This window comes from Larimichthys crocea, chromosome XVII (assembly GCF_000972845.2).
Source record: "Larimichthys crocea isolate SSNF chromosome XVII, L_crocea_2.0, whole genome shotgun sequence".
Classification (NCBI taxonomy): domain Eukaryota; kingdom Metazoa; phylum Chordata; class Actinopteri; family Sciaenidae; genus Larimichthys; species Larimichthys crocea.
The window spans coordinates 4,006,537-4,022,882 of NC_040027.1; the positions used below are offsets into that span (position 1 = coordinate 4,006,537).

General features: G+C 42.3%; 1 protein-coding gene across 2 annotated transcripts in view; it reads left to right on the forward strand.

Annotated features, from left to right (window-relative positions):
* fam124a (family with sequence similarity 124 member A) overlaps window positions 1-12,842 on the forward strand; it is a 28,533-nt gene extending 15,691 nt beyond the window's left edge. The window contains exons 3-4 of one of the 2 annotated variants that reach the window (XM_019270819.2): window positions 4,033-4,805; window positions 11,591-12,842. In XM_019270819.2, the coding sequence (XP_019126364.1) occupies window positions 4,033-4,805; window positions 11,591-12,427 (1,610 nt within the window). In that variant the 3' untranslated portion in view covers window positions 12,428-12,842. The remainder of the gene's footprint in view (window positions 1-4,032; window positions 4,806-11,590) is intronic. The other variant, XM_010746476.3, reaches the window with a different exon arrangement.
* The last annotated feature ends 3,504 nt before the right edge of the window (window positions 12,843-16,346 follow it).

The following is a 16,346-nucleotide window of genomic DNA, read 5'->3' on the forward strand; positions in this document are numbered from 1 at the left end:
CTGTTTGTGCACATGTATGAGTGTGTGTGTGTGTGTGTGTGTGTGTGTGTGTGTGTGTGTGTGTGTGTGTGTGTGTGTGTATGTGTGTGTGTATATGTAGTCAGTCGAGTCAGAACATCAGCTTGAGTTTGAAGACTCAAGTGGATTAAGAGCTTAGAGACACACTCCTCCAGAGCTTTACACACAAACTCCCTTCATTCCCTTCACAGGATTGGAGCGCCTTAATCTCTAATTTATTCTCCTGTGTGCCAGCTTCCTATTAACCCTTATTGCATCGGCTTTATTGAGTTGTATATTTTCATTTGGATGTGTGGCTGCTGAGTGACTTTTCTGGTGTATTTGTGGCAGATGCATTTGTGGATGTACTGAATTTAGATCTGTAGACTAGACAGGAACCTAAGAGTAGTCAGGTGTCAAAGCTGCATCACTTAAATCTGTCAATATGTTTTACGCTTAAAAGGATTTATGGATGCCTATATTTATTCACTGAGTAGTTTAACATGTGTTAAGAAGAGGCTGAAAGGACAAATGCATCTGTAAACAAGACTAAAGACATACTTATCATGACTAAACTGACCTACCTCACCTACAAAAACTCTCATGCACCCTATTGTTGTTACTCATGTTAGCTTTAGTTGCAAAAGTAGGCACACAGGACCTGGTGCGTCTATTTGGACTGAACGTAACCGCTGTGAAACATTCAGGAAATAACTACGTATTTCACCGATTAACTGGTTTTATCGAGACCGGCACCCGCTCACTCTCATTCACTGTCTGTGTCTCTCAACCAATGTCCACATTTTATCTCTGTGTGTCTCTCTCACTCACAAACTAAATGAAACTTCTTTGTGTCTTTATTTTGTAGCGTAAACTGCGAGTCGAACTCAGATTTAGAAGCTGGTTCATGAAATAAACAAAACCAGAACACAACAGGTAGAGTATCATATAGATCGTCTCAGATTCAGAGTAAAAGTTAGATCTGGTGACTATAGCTTATCAAGTTATATCATTATTCACCTTTTTAAAAATATAATTTCATCTCAGCCTGAAATATTACCATGGATGCTTACACCTATTTTGATTGGCCAGTGCAGTGTGTTGCTGGTTGATCTTGGTGTATAATCTCTTGTCAAACCCTCGGTGCGGCAGCACGCCTGTTTACATACTGGACTCATTGAAATAAATAAGAAAGCTCTGTTTTGATGCAGCACTGTTATGGTTCATAGAATCTAACCAAACCTTTTACAGCTTTTGTAATGAGTGGTGCTACAGACACAAGTCAGCTGGTATTCAAACTGTATTGTGTTGATTTGGTTGGATCTGTGTTTGTGCATCTTGGCTTGTTCTTTTATTTTAAATATCCGATTTGATACCAATCATCTATGTGTTTTAAACTGCGGTTTTGGTCTTGATGTCAGTTAGATGCCAAGGAGACGTACTGGATACTAATTCTAATGAGATCTGACACAAATAAACGGGTGTGTGTCTCTCAGTATGTGTGTGGCAGCCTGTCTGTGGCCTCGATCCTGACCCATGCTTAAATTCTTCTTTAAACCCTCGAGTCATTTTAGTAATTGAACTTTGGAAGAGATGAGGAGCACAGGAGACGGGCGGGGAAAGAAAAGTGATAAAACAGGTAAACACATGACAGGAGTGGAATGTAAATGAGATGTTTGGTTTGAAAGGCTGAGTTAGGATGAAGGATTGTTCTAAAGCAACAGTAATGGATGACATCTCCTCATTTGCTGCTCTGTTTGCTTTAGTGTTCATCGTCAATCAGCAGTTTAAGCAGATCTCTCTGTTCCTGTTGGCTCATTTCAAGCACTGACTCGTGAGAAACTTGTGATAGAACTGTGTAGCAGGAGTTACTGCATTGAAATGAAGCTGTCTGTGTGACAGTACAATGTGCTGTGCAGTAAATATCCTTAAAGAGGGTATCCCTGTGTCTGGTGTCTCGATGCCAGCTAAATGTCAGAGAGACACTGATTCTAATGGGATCAAGCAGTCGTAAATGAGCGCGGTACCCTATGTGTGTGTGTGTGTCTGGACATCTGTGCCCTGGCATTGAGCTTAAACCTGCAGTGGATCTTTCTTAATCCTGCTGTATTTAGTATCTCTAAAGACAAACTGAGCCACATGAGGACAAGTTTGGGCTTTGATGGCATTTTATCTTGAATCTGATTCCTTTTAAATCACCTTATCAGATCTGTTTAATTTGTAACAATTTGAAGTAACATAAGTTGTAAAGGAAATTAATGATTGACATTTAGGTCTAGGATACTGACCAAGTCATGAAAAGTGACAGTGGAAATAATTAGAATCTCACATTTTAAGTAGTTCTACTGCCTGTAGCATCAGTCAGTTTATGGCCAATAAAACACATCCTGATCCCGCCATGCTCATTTTGGTTAGTTCTGTACAGACAACATCAATTACATGTCTGTACAGGCGGAATGGTCCTTCCTCTGTTGCTATTTCTCAGGTCTTTTTTTTGCCTGTTAAAAGCTTTTTAGGGGGAGTTTTCTTATTCAAATCACGGGTCTATTTTTTGTTTTCATTTACATACATTAAAAGCCAGAAGATGGAATAAATGAACATAAATGTAAATACTGTATACTTTTTTTTCTTGCAAATAGACAAGAGAAATAAAATCTGGGTCTTTGAATGTCTTTTGTTGCCATCGGTCCAACATATTTGATGAGGACGTCCTGAGGACATAAACATGTTTTCATTCTTCAAGCTCATTTAAACCACATCGAGTTTTTATTTTAAACACAAACAATTTTAAACAAAATAAGAAGTGGTCAAACATTAGAATGTGCACATTTTATAGTATATATTTATAGATTTCATACAATACTTTTATACTTTCAAACTTTTTGAAAATATCAAAACCATGAACCCTGTCTTATCATCCTGGCCCGTGAGCCAACCGTGTGGTTACACCTCAAAAGGCCACCTTTGAGCAATGCTTCCTTGTAACCCAATCTTACCATTTAGAAAATGTCACCTTTTTGGTCAAGTAGAAACTGTCCTTTTTCAAAGGCCAACAGGACTCGTGAGACTGAACCTGTCCCTGTTTGGCCTCTCTGTTTCACGGAGGGATTCTGGCAATAGCCAGGCACTCTGCTGTGCCAGGGACAAGAAGACTGTGTCCTTTCCCAAACTGCCTCAAAGCAAAGACGAAATGGGACAAGTCCCCCGAGAAGTCAGATAAAGACTATAGGAAAAGTGCTGCGAAAAGGAGGGAACGTGGAGATGAGGAGATACGAGTGTGTAACATGCAACAATGAAAACACTGGCTAAATATGATTGTGGTTTGGGAACATTTTGGTAGTTTTGCAGTACCTGTGCCAGGATGCCAAACTTTTCCAGGTCAGGGGTTCAGGGGAAAGCTACACCTGAATGCCTTGCTCACGCTGTGGTCTGGAACATTCCACTGGGCTTCAGTAATGACCTCCTAATGGCACTAATGAGCCTCCACAGAGGAGCCCTGCTCCGCATGGGTCTGCTGGAAAAGAGAGAGGGAGTGAGGGTGGGAGGGAAGAGAAAGGTAAACATAGAAATTGGGAGAAAGATGGAGTCAGATCTGGATGAGTGAAATGGAGAAGGACGGGAGTGAGAGATGGGAGAACTTAAACCAAGAGGTAAACAAAGGAAAGGAAAAGAAAGAGAAAAATGAAGCTCCAGAATTCTGAGGTATTTTGGAAGAACTGGAGTTTTTGTCCTGTCATAGACCTACAATTAATGCTTGATCTTGATCGGATCCTAAACTTCACCAGTTCAGTTACCTAACCTCTGCCATACTTTCATCATACTTTCAGAGTCTTTGACCAACCTTAAGCATGCTGTAGGTGCCTTGCACAGATATTACGAGTTTGGTTAACAGGCGATAGAGTTGTTCAGGTTTGATTTTCCCAAATTCAACAAGCTGATTATAATTTGATCTCTTCTTTCTTCCTTTTTCACCCCATCTCTTTTGTCACCCTTCTTGTCCTTTCCACCCTCTCTTATCTTGTCTTGATGCTGTTGTATGTGGAGGTGAGTTATCCATGGGCGAGCTCCAGGATCCCTTCCTAGTCAGCATCCACCTCATCGCCGACCCCGGCCAAGGAAAGTTCCTGCAACACGCCGCTGATGCTGTGCTGGCGTGGGTTCACCCTGAGCTGCAGCTTTTCCGGGTCTCAGAGCGAGCCTCCGTCCAGCGGCCCCGGACCAAGCACCATCAAAACGGTGGCCTAGGTGCAGCTTCCCAGCCAGCCCTGGCAGTCATCGTGTTCCTCCAGGAGGCGTACGGCGGTGATGAGCAGATACTGATGCTGCACCGCACTCTGCAGAGGCCTCCTTGGCGCTACCACCACACTGAAAAAGTCAGCAATGGCCGGCGGATGCTGCCGCTGGCACCATGCAGTCAGGACTTTTTCACTCTCTCTTCTGGCACGCCGCTCTGGGCCGTGCGGCAGGTCCATTATGGGAAAGAAATTGTCCGTTTTACTGTTTATTGCCAACACGAAAATTACGTCGACATGGTGAGGCTTTACAAGCTGCTACTTCAGCGGAGGGTAGCACAGAAGAAGGAGGACTTTTGCTTCTTTGTGGTGTACTCCAACCCGGATATGGAGATCCAGCTGTCATTTAAGAGGCTGCCGCGAGGTCAGAGTCCAGTGGTGCTGGAGTCAGCGGTGATGGAGGTGCGGGTACGAGATGTCGGGGCGCTGGTGCCCCTGCTGCCACACCCCTGCAGCCCAATCAGTGATGTCCGCTGGCAGACAGAGGACTACGATGGAAATAAGATCTTGCTGCAGGTGAGAGTTTTCTTGAGTGTCTGTGCAACAAACAAACTTTTTCACTCTTCTCTAAGGGGTCAGTTCAAAAACTCTTTAAAAATACTGACAAGTTGTATACTTACATTACCCAGGTTATACTGATGAACTCCACCTATAAGGTTATATCTTTAATACCTGCTGTTAAAGCAACATTGCATAGAAATTAGTATTTTTGTGATTTAGCACCCCCCAGTTTTAGAGTGTAATACCGCTGTTATAAACAGAGACAGCTGTACTCATGTATTTGTTATGATTATAGTACTATGATCAAATATTAGCATGTCGACAAGTTTGCTAACAGACAAACACCAACAAGGTCAACAACAGCAGTCTGTCTTTCAGCTTTTTATTTCACCAAGCTCTCACCAACCACTAAAAGTCAGTCCCACATTTACTCTTTTTAGCTTCCTCCATCAACATCCTCTTCAGTTTTCTCCTCTGTCATTATGTCCATAGTGACTGCTGAGCCCCATTACAGCTCTGGTTCAGGGCTTAAAACCTTCTCTCCCAAACACCAACACTCCCCCGGTGCTTTGAGCTCACAGATTGGGTTGCCTGGCTAACAAACTGAGATAACTTTAGCTAACAGTAGCTATAGTTCAAAGTCGTTTACTTTACTGTTCATCAGGAAACTCTGTAAATCACAAAGAGTTGATGTTCAGCATCAGAGGGGAAACCAGAAAACATTTTCTCCATAAAAGGTCAAAATGAATAGCAAATAAAAGTAAAATGATTTCTGTCTATCATTAAAATAACCAGTTTTATTTATGACTCTTCACTCCACTGTTGGGATCATTGTCACCACCAAGTTGAAGGACAAAATAACCACTGTCTACAATCTGTAAGAAAACAAAAGAGAGGTCGCTGTGTTGGGTGAATGAACAAAAGAAGCAGAGTGAGAGAGAAAAAATGTTTCAGAGATGTAAAACAGACTCTGCAGCCAAAAATAACAAAGTCATACAGCAGACAAAGCAGCATTGAGTCATATGAGTCATTTGTAACCCCCTTTAATCCATCCATCCAACCATGAATACATCCATCACCATCCATCCATCCTCCAAAAGTTTGCATGTACACATCTAACTGCACCCTCCAAAGGGCGCGCACACACACACACACACACACACACACACACACACACACACAATGGTCCTTGTTTGGAGGCTATCATTTTCAGAGGGGATATGTGTCCAGGCGGTGGCAGATAAGTACTTCTGAAAGTTCAAGCCGATTAAGCAGCCGCACCATTACTGGGATTGGAACAGCACTGAGGGAAACAATAAGCTAATCTATCATGACAAAAGGCCATATGCATGATGCTTAAACCGCCACCTGTCCTGAAGTCATGTGCTCCTCCGTGCTGTAACACACTGTATTACACTTTGGCAGTTAGCTTAGCTTACCACAAAGACTGGAAACAAAGGAACAAATAAATGTGAAAATATAGCCAGGTATGAGAGTGGTATTGATCTTCTCATCTAATGCAGCCACAAATGTCAAACTAAGTCAGCTTGGTATGGCCGATGGCTATAAATATAACAAATCCAAACCGTCTGGAGATAAAGACACTCACAGCTGCAGCGAATTCTGAACGTTTCATTGTCACAACTGGAAAATAAACAATACAGTCACTAGATTCATCTGAAAGTGACTCATGAATCTGAAGGAGAACTTATTTAAGCTGGTTTAAAGTGTGACTTGTAGCTTCAGCTTGCTGCGTTAGCACTAAACATAATCATTTTTTTAAGTTTTATGATTGTTTCACAGTGAAGTGCACCTTGGGAGTTGTAGTTGTCTGTTCTCCTGAAGTACACAGGTTTTTCTCTTTTCTCTTGGTCTTGTTTTTATTTAGGAAACAGATGTTTTCTAACACACGGTCATTCAAATTGCATGTTGATTATCCAAATAAGGGAGACTGTTGTCCATCCAAGCCTTAGAACTGTCAGTCACCTAACAATGGGACCTTTACTTTCCTCTAACTTCACTATGCTATTATCATTATGGTCTGTGGAATGGACACAAAAAAAATGCAACTTTGTGGTGCATTTTGTTGTTGTGGTCTGTTATGTAATCTAAGACTGCAACAGACATTTCATTATCCATTAATCTGCCATTAATCTGTCAATTTATCTCAATGTCAAAATTAAATAGTTAAATCCCAAAATCCAAGGGTTGCTCCTGCAGCATCGTGGAGTTGAGGATTAGTGATCATTTGTGCTGTTTTTTTCGCTTGCTTAGGTCAGCTCTCTAGTTGATCTTGCTTATTCCAAGATAACTAAAGCTTATAAGGGTAAGGGTCTGACCATCGCCATGTCAACAACTCATTACCCAGTGCCCCCTGCTGCGGCTCCTCACCAACATTGTAGCATGTTGTCCTCGCGGGAAACTGGACAGATCCTGTCGTGTCGTATTAGCCAACGGAGCGTGCATGCTTTCATCCAGACATGCACAGAAATAATTTCAGCATGTAACAACTTTGTGCAGTTGACCTGCAGCATCTGTGGGAAACACACACACCCACAGACTCTTCGTGCTTTGGCCTCCCTCAAGTTTCTTTTGAATCAGAGCCACATCACTGACATACCATCACCTTTTAAGGTGGTTTGGTTAACCAAACAGTTGTTTACACATCCAGAAATTACAGAGTAGCATCGTCATTTAAGTCTTATATTCAGCTCAGTTTTCTGTCTCTCAACTCCTGGGGGAGATATCTGGTTCGTTAACTGCTCAGTGGTCCATATATTCACCAGTTAGTCTCTAACTGTGTTTGTCTGCTGTGTGCTGCTGAGCAGGTACACTGCAAGTGTAGTGAGTGAACCAAAACAAGAAATTATGAAAATAATGAAAGGAAGTAATACTCTCCTGCTCACTGTTTGTCCAAAGCATCAGATAATGAGAGATGATTGCCTCTCAATCAGCAGAGCACTGTTTCTATAGAGTCAACTTTTCACTTTTAAACAAGATAATAGCATTTAGCTATATGTTCTGTTTTTTTAGTTAGCCATGCTAGCAGTGTGGGTGTAGCAATGGCTGTAATTCGTCTGTCCACAACCAGACTAGGCAGGTAGCATTGGTGAGCTAACCTTTCACATAGTGCGACCATTCGGAGAAACATTTAAATTTGCCCAATAGTTAAGTTTGTAACCAGTTACCTTCCAAAATACATTCCCATCATGCTAACACGCTAAATTAGGTGGTAAATATTATACCTACACTACATTCAGTCATTTTGTTAGCATCATTATGAACATGTTAGCATGAGAAAATAGCATGTTAGCTCAAAGTACGGCCTCACAGAGCCACTTTCATGGCTAAAGACTCTATACACATTTTGTACGTGTACGTGCAATTATTGACTTTGTTCGTGATCAACTTCCGCGCAGTCTGCGGATTCAACTCGGCGGGTCAAGGTCGGCCGCACGGTGCGGGAGGATCCCCTCGTGGGACCTCTCCCCGGCGCTTGCTGGCCTCCGCCGGGCGCATTTCCTCTGCAGCGGTGCACCGCGACCGGCTCTGGGTCAGCTTGGAAAGGCTTGGGGCGAAGGTGCCTCACGGCTCCGGCCGCGAGCTTTACAGCGCGATCCTGCCTGGACCTCGCTGCTTCCCGGGGCCATGGACTTAGTGCTCGCTGCGCCCTCTCCGCGACTGTCGAATCGCAACGTAATGCAACTTTCACTTCCTCCCGCAACAAAAATGTAAAAAGCACCGCAACTCTACATCGAGCCGGGCTGCAACATCAGGGATTTTCAAAAAAGGCCCACGAAATCCTGGTGGGACTGTTATCATTTCCGGTTATAGACTGACCATCAAAAAAATAAAGTTGATGTGGCCCGCACCGAAAAAAGTTTGGGGACCCCTGGTATAGGCTATAAAATGTCAGAAAAGGGTGAAAAATGTCCATCAGAACTTCTCATCCCGGGATGAAGTATTTCCAGAACAATAGTCAAAAACAAAGAATAAACAATGAACAATGAATTTGGGTTAATATATTTGAAGTTATATTGCTAAGTTATGTATATGCTAAGTATTTCAGTTCAACCCACCGTGAGTAGTAAGAACATTTATTATTACCTGTCATGAGGACGTAATAAATCACAGTTCAACACACAGTTCTCTTGTTCTCTGTATCTTTAACTTGAAGATTTACTTCGATGATATTTATTGTTGTTGAGTCTGAACATATGGAAATCTGAAAAACCCCCTCCGTCCCCGTGCTCTTGGAAATAATTGTCTCGAGGCTGCTGTGTGGAAAGTTATTGCTTCTGCTTGTATTGTTTGATTGGAAAGCCGGATGACAGCGCAGACATGAGAACAGAAACATGGAGAAACTATCAACATCGAGGGGGGGAGGAACCAGAGCATTTTAATACTTAGAGAGAAGGAGAACATAGACGAGAAACTGAACCGACAGGGCAATGAAATGAATACTGCTCCAGCTGCCCTACATGTTAAAAACAGAACGTTTCCACATTTGTGTCAGGACAGGGGAATCTCCCATACAGCTTTTTTAATTTTTCCAGATCTGGTATTTTGTGAATGATAATCAGACTGTTTTGTGGGATAGCAGAGGTCTCTGAACAGCAGGCTCTGTATTTTGAGATATTTTGGTCTGTAAATGGAAGTGTGATACACAGGGGGCTACTCTGAGTGCTGATGAATTCTCCAGCTGCTGGTGTGATTCATAAAGTGGCCAGGCTGAGAACAGGGAGCAGGTGGGGGGGCTTTTTTAAACCCCAGGGTTCCTGTGTCCCCCTTCCTCCTTCACCTTGCTCCCTGTACATTGCGTGAGGAGTGCCTGTTTGCATGAGAGCCCACGTGCAAGTCCTTTCTTTGCAACCCCTTTGACATCATATTTAACTAACTATTCATGACATGCAACAAGATGGGAGAGCACTTCTTCTATGTCTGTCTTGGAGTGGTGAAGCATGCTCAAGTGTTGATAGCAAACAGGTTCATTTAAGACATTTCCTCATTCATTTATGGCTTTACTTTGCATGAACTTTGACTAGTGGACACAATCAACCAATAGGAAAGAAGTGTGTGTGTGTTCACCTCGGCACTTGCCTGCATTCGCACACATGTGACCATAGCCCTTATTGTGGGAGTAGAGGTGAGGCTTGTGCATGCCCCCAGGTCCTCAATGATCGAGATTTATAAAACAGAACCATGAGCACGTGCAGCTCTATAATATATAAAATATATATTCTGACAAAAAGAATGCGCCTTTATGCGCACACACAGTTTTAGTCGTGAATCTACAGAGTTTTATGCATCTGGCCCCGGCAGTGAAGGAGGCTGTCAGCAAGTAGGAGTCACCAGTGCAGCAAGTACAATAATTTTCAATTGAACTTAAGTTTACCTTTGTGCATGCATGTCGCAGCAGGACAAAACGCAGGTGTAATCAATAACATTAATAAGAAGTGCATTCCATTTACAGACAGTAGATTAGCCAGTTCTGCATCTGGCTTACTGTCATGGCTTACTTGATGGAACAGAGCCAGCGGTAATGTTATTGTTATAGAGAGAGAGAGAGATATGTTATATGTATATGTTCTCTCCTCTACCCAACACACACTTGAACATAATAACACATGAACAAAACTGCATCTTGTATATCAGAGGATGACACATCCTCTCTCAGTGTGTGGCCATCTCCAAGGTCCAGCACACTACTGTGTTAAAAAGAAACAGTATGATTAGATAATGAGCTCCAGCTGTGCTAATCACCTCACCTGCCACTGCTCCCCACACCTCTCTCTCTCTCTCTGTCTCTCTCTCTCTCTCTCTCTCTCTGTCCTGCAGCTGGATTCTAACTCAGCCCCCCTCCACAATGAAGTTGTAAGATGTAGTTTTATTCTTGAGATAAGCATATACATGTAGTTTTTGTGAGTATAATATTCACTTGTACTTAATAATGTATTGAAAATTGTGCATTTTAAGAATTTTCAAAAGAAGAAATTAGTCATGTACCATGTATTCTACCCCACCAGGGTAGCGAGAAATCTAGGAGGCATGATCAATGACCATGTAACCTTTTCTGATCACGTGGCCTCGATTGCCAGGTTGTGCCGCTTTGCACTTTAGAGCATAAGAAAAATCAGGCCTTACCTGACTCAACATGTTACCCAACTCCTGATACAGACTGTGGTTATCTCACGACTTGATTGCTGTAACTCCCAGCCTGCACAGTGAAACCTTTTCAGATGATCCAGAACACGGCGACGCGCCTGGTCTTAATCAGCCCGAAAGGTCACATGTTACCCTGCTGCTCATGGAGCTCCACTGGCTACCTGTAGCAGCCCACTTTAAATTCAAATCACTAATGCTGACTACAAAGCAGTCTCTGGTTCTGCACCCACCTACTTGAATGTCCTCAGACATATGTGACCTCCTCTAATGAACGACGCCTGGCTCTGCCACCCGTACGCTCAGGACAATCCAAACTTTTCTCATCTGTTGTTCCCTGTTGGTGGAACGTCCTACCAGTTCCTACCAGATCAGGGGCGTCCCTCTCTACCTTCAAAAACCTCCTGAAGACCTCCAGCTCTTCAGAGAGGACCTCCTCACCAACACTACCAACAACTGGACATGATAAATCTATCCCCATGTACAACTAATACAGCACTTATTGCTGCACTAACACAGTGTACCTTGATTGTTTCCATTTTTGTAAGTTAAATACTCTTATCTTATCTTATCTTATCTTATCTTATCTTACACACTGTCGTATAATTCTGATTGGTTTTCTTTTCCTTCCTGCTCAGGTCCAAGGTGCACACTTCAAACACCAACAAGATCCCTGCCACATATCAAACGTTATCACAGAATCAGCCTCGGCTCCATCCACCTTCACTCGAAGCACTGCCTCCAGCAAGAACCGTCGGCACCACCATCGGGCAGCACCCCGTCTCAGAGTCCACCAGAACCCCCACAGCTCCCACTATCTGGCCTGCGAGGAGCTGGACGAGCAGGAGCAATGGGCTGACCGGCACCATCCAGACAGCTGGAGAACCCAATGGAGGGGCCACCAGTCCGGATCCCTCTTCTCTCTACCCAACCTGGGGTCAGGCAGCTCGCACTCCACCTGCTCCTCTCCGGGCCCTTCTCCCAGTCCTCATCACAGGAGCCACTCTTTCAATAGGAGCTCCTCCTTCGTCCCACCTTTCCGGCTCAATGTGGATGCTCTGATTGGGGCAGAGGAGACGGATGTGGACACGGGGGATAAAGTAAATTCAGGCAGCAGTGTGGACCTTACAGTGGTGTCCGCGTACATCAAATCCAGCCTGCAACAGACTTCTCGGCCATTATCAGCGCCACCAGAAGACATTGGACCCTCCCTCTCCCCTGGCATCCCAGAAGACTCCTACAAGGCAGCCACACTGGGCCGGACTCCAAACAGCTTCACCAACAACTCACCCTCTAACTTCATGGGGTTACGTATCCAAAGAACCAGTATGAACACAAGTGACGCTCCATCACTGAGCGATGTTTCCATGAACCAGTCCGACAGCTGCAGCATTATTAGTGCGCCAATTGAAGAGGCAGACAAGGTAGAAGAGGAAGCCGAAGAAGAAGAAGAAGACCAAGAATTCTACATTTGATTTATTGCTGTAAAATGAGAGGACTCAGTAATGAGCCTATGATGACAGACTTCAGAACTGAGGCTGTCAACACAGCTCTGCTCTGCCCCCTGGTGTTTGATAGTAAAATAACAGTGACTGTATAAACTGGAGCTCGGCACAAACTGTATTTGACATTCTTGTGTATTTGGTGTGTATGTTGCTTTTTTGCATGTAGATTTAAGCTTTGTAAATGTCAGGTTATATATAAGTAAATGAAATGACTCATTTAAAGGACCAATCACATAACTGTGTACAGAAACACTCTATTCAATAAATGTTTGTCTCCATCATGTGTGCTACACACTACCACTTTAAGGTAACTTTCCAACCTTGACTCTCCATTTTATTGATTTAAAACTGTTTATCTAAACAGCTGTTATGGTATAAGAGTTATTGTCGGAATATTAATCATTTGTATTTATATATTAAACATATCCTAACAGTGTTACATTGAGATTCTAAAGTAGTTTGTCAATTTAGTTAAAATGATCAAAAGTTCTTCACCGGCTAGTCGCTGCTGTTTGGTGCTGAACAGGTTTTACACTGCAGTTGTAGCATTACGACGGTCACTGTAAAAGTGTAGCGTTACCATGGTTACAGCTCAGTTGTATGTTACGACGGTCACTGCAATGGTGTAGCGTTACCATGGTTACAGCTCAGTTGTATGTTACGACGGTCACTGCAATGGTGTAACGTTACCATGGTTACAGCTCAGTTGTAGCGTTACGACGGTCACTGCAATGGTGTAGCGTTACCATGTAGTTAAAATAATGTCAACAATCTAAAGTAAAAAGATGGTCTTAAGATAACTTTTAAAACTGTCACTAAATCAAGACTCACCAAGAGTCAAAGGAACTTTTTTTTTTTTGCACTGAATTCATGTAGTGCAACACAATGCTGCCCCCTTGTGTTGAATTTTCAGACTATATATTTAATAGGATTTTCACATCCAGTGATTATATCATCAAAGAGTTGTATATTCAATTTAAATTAAACTAAATTCAGATAATACATTCTTAATTTTTTTCAGGGCTTGTTGAATCATCACCGTTGTACATCAGAGCTGTTTCACTGAGGTGTGTCACACTCCCCTGTGTCAAGAAAAATCTTCAAGGACCTCTTGTTTCAGCCTCCCTCCACAGATTGAGCACTTAACCAGGTGCAAGTCTCCTTGTAAGGTCTCCAAACAGCCTGAAGAGGGAAATCCAATAATAGTGCACACTGGTTGTCATGGCAAATTCTCCTGTGGCCCTGCAAAGGTGACGTCATCATCAGCCAATCAACACAGAGAGTGGTATAATGTATTGCTTCCACAGTGCAGAGGTTACGTGGTCAAGTCTGGAAAATAGATCAGTCTGCAAGATGAGATCCAGAGTTCCCTGACAAAGTTTTGTACAACAGTCTAAATCAGTCAGAAAAGTAACTTGTTGTTGTGCAGAGCCAAAGATTTTGATGAGAAAAGCTCCAGACGAGAATGGGAGACAAGCTCCAGCAGTCATTTTGATCACCTCAAGCCCGCCTCATAAAACACACTTATTACAAAGAAAGAAGATGAGTCATCTGTGGGATCCCATTTGCCACATTATCATACAGATACATGTCTGTGGGTAATTGGAGGACTTTGCTACAATAAAGTCATTATGAGGTACTATTAACACTCAGGGGACATTTATGCAGCTGCATCACCAGGAGTTATCTCAGCTAATTTCAAGAAAATGTGAAATATGATTTAATTAAAAAGAGTATATCTGCTGAGACACAAGCAGAAAAAAGTGATTAAAAGTTCAGACGAATGTTGCCAGAATCTTATTGAAAGTGTTTCACGCACAGTCAGAAGAATAAATAAAAACATTTTAAAATTGTAACAACAAAACACAAAAATATGAAAATGATTGAAACAGAATAGACATACTGCACAAAAAGCCACAGAATAATAAAAAGAGGATATGACCAGTCATGTAATCATACCTTGAAACATGTTGGACTTAAAAATGAAAAATTATAAAGTCCTGATTGATAATTGATTGCAAGGATTCATGTGATCTGAGGATACTCATTGACCTTATTAATAAACTATACAAAATCTAAAAGAAACTAAATGTGTTTGCCTTACAACCATGTTTGGATTCATTACCACGTCACTAATGAAGACTTAATGAAAGTCTTTAGTCATTTAATATCTGTAAATAACTTGATAAGTAAAACATAAATAATGATAATTAAAGCTGCAATTATGACTTTCTGTGATTTAATTAATTCTTTGGTCATTTCTAAGCACTTAACCATGAGGTGGTGTATTTATTGGATGAGATAGTGCATTACAAGTTCCACAATTACTGACTGAAAGCAATAAAACTGACAAGGAGCACTTTTGAAAAAAAAATCTGAATTTCTAATGGCTGAAATGACAAATACTGTTTGACTAATACTGCCATTCCTTGGATATCTGTAATGAAGTTGATCTAGAAGCTCTGTGAGTCCCCATACACCTAAACTGACCTTTAAATGCTGAAGACAGCTTTTCACTTCAGTGCCAAATGGCAGCAGATGGTGCTGCAGTGCAGCAGAAACAGGTTGGTAATTCCCCAATTACAACTTAATTCATTAACTTGACTCTTAAAAGCCTTATAAACCAAAACCTCTGCAGTTTATCTGATACACTATTAGAACCAACATGATCTAACTTTGTTCTGGCTATTTTTCCTCTTTGTTACAGTGAGAGTATTTCAGACATCAAGACTTTCTCTGTGTTTTTATATGTGTTTGTCTGCTGCTGCTTTTAAAGTGCTGTACACTTTCTTGTGGTCAAAATAACAACCACCAACACTTTTCCCATGGTTCTCCAGAGCCATGCTCCTGCAGGATGAGGGCTACGTGGGACACATCCCCTCACGTCGCCCCTCTCACAGTGCCAGCACTAGTGGCTCTAATCCGCCGTGGCGTACCTGGCAGATCGCTCTGGCGACACCGGCTCAACGCGCTGCTGGCGTAGTTTCAGCCTGGCCCGGCCCTGCACACCAGCATCCCCTCTAATCCCTCCCCGCCTGAACTGCCCAAAGGCCCAGGAGCCTGAAGCGAAGTAGGGCACTGGAGGTGAAGCAGAATGAGTCAGTCACAGCTCAACTGTGCTCGGTGCATCTCTTCTTAATACTGACAAAAGTACTGACTTTACAATAAAGTCTCAAATAAAGAGCACCAGCTATTTCTATAGGTCAGTAAAATGATTTGCTGTTCCAGTCTTTCCATTTCCACAACAAATGTCAGATCATTTTAATTGTGCAAAGGTTCCTGACAGTGTGGATGTTTTTATATTGCATCACTGTAGCTCCGAATACCATGAGGCAACTTCAATCCATCCATTTTCTGTAACAGCTTATTCTCCATGAGGCAACTTTGTGATGATAATTTTAAAAAAACAAAAGAAAAACTACATTTGGTGAAAAAAAAAAAACTATCCACACAATGTTAAATAACTCCCATGATTATAAAAGCAACATTTCCGTCAGATATAGCCATGTTGCCGGGCAACGCAAAGGGAACCAAACAAATTTGCAGTGTCGTTGTCAAGACCACCTAAACCGAGTCATGAGTACAAGACCAAGACTCTGTGGGGGTAAGATCAATGTGAAGAGCAAGACCAAGGCAGGGCGAGACCGAATCAAGACCAGGGCCGGACAGTATAGAGTCTACGTAGGTAGATTTATATATATATTTGCCAAATCTTTTGGGGTGAGTTGTGATATTTGCAGTCTCAGTCATGCTGCATCGCAGGATTTATATATTGTTCTGTCTTTTCTTTTGGATGCTGTTTTGAACTCTTTGTGGTTTAGGAAGTCAAATTTTATTACAGAAGATTTGGCTGACATCTTCCAGATAACCACAGCTTCTTCTCCTGTCA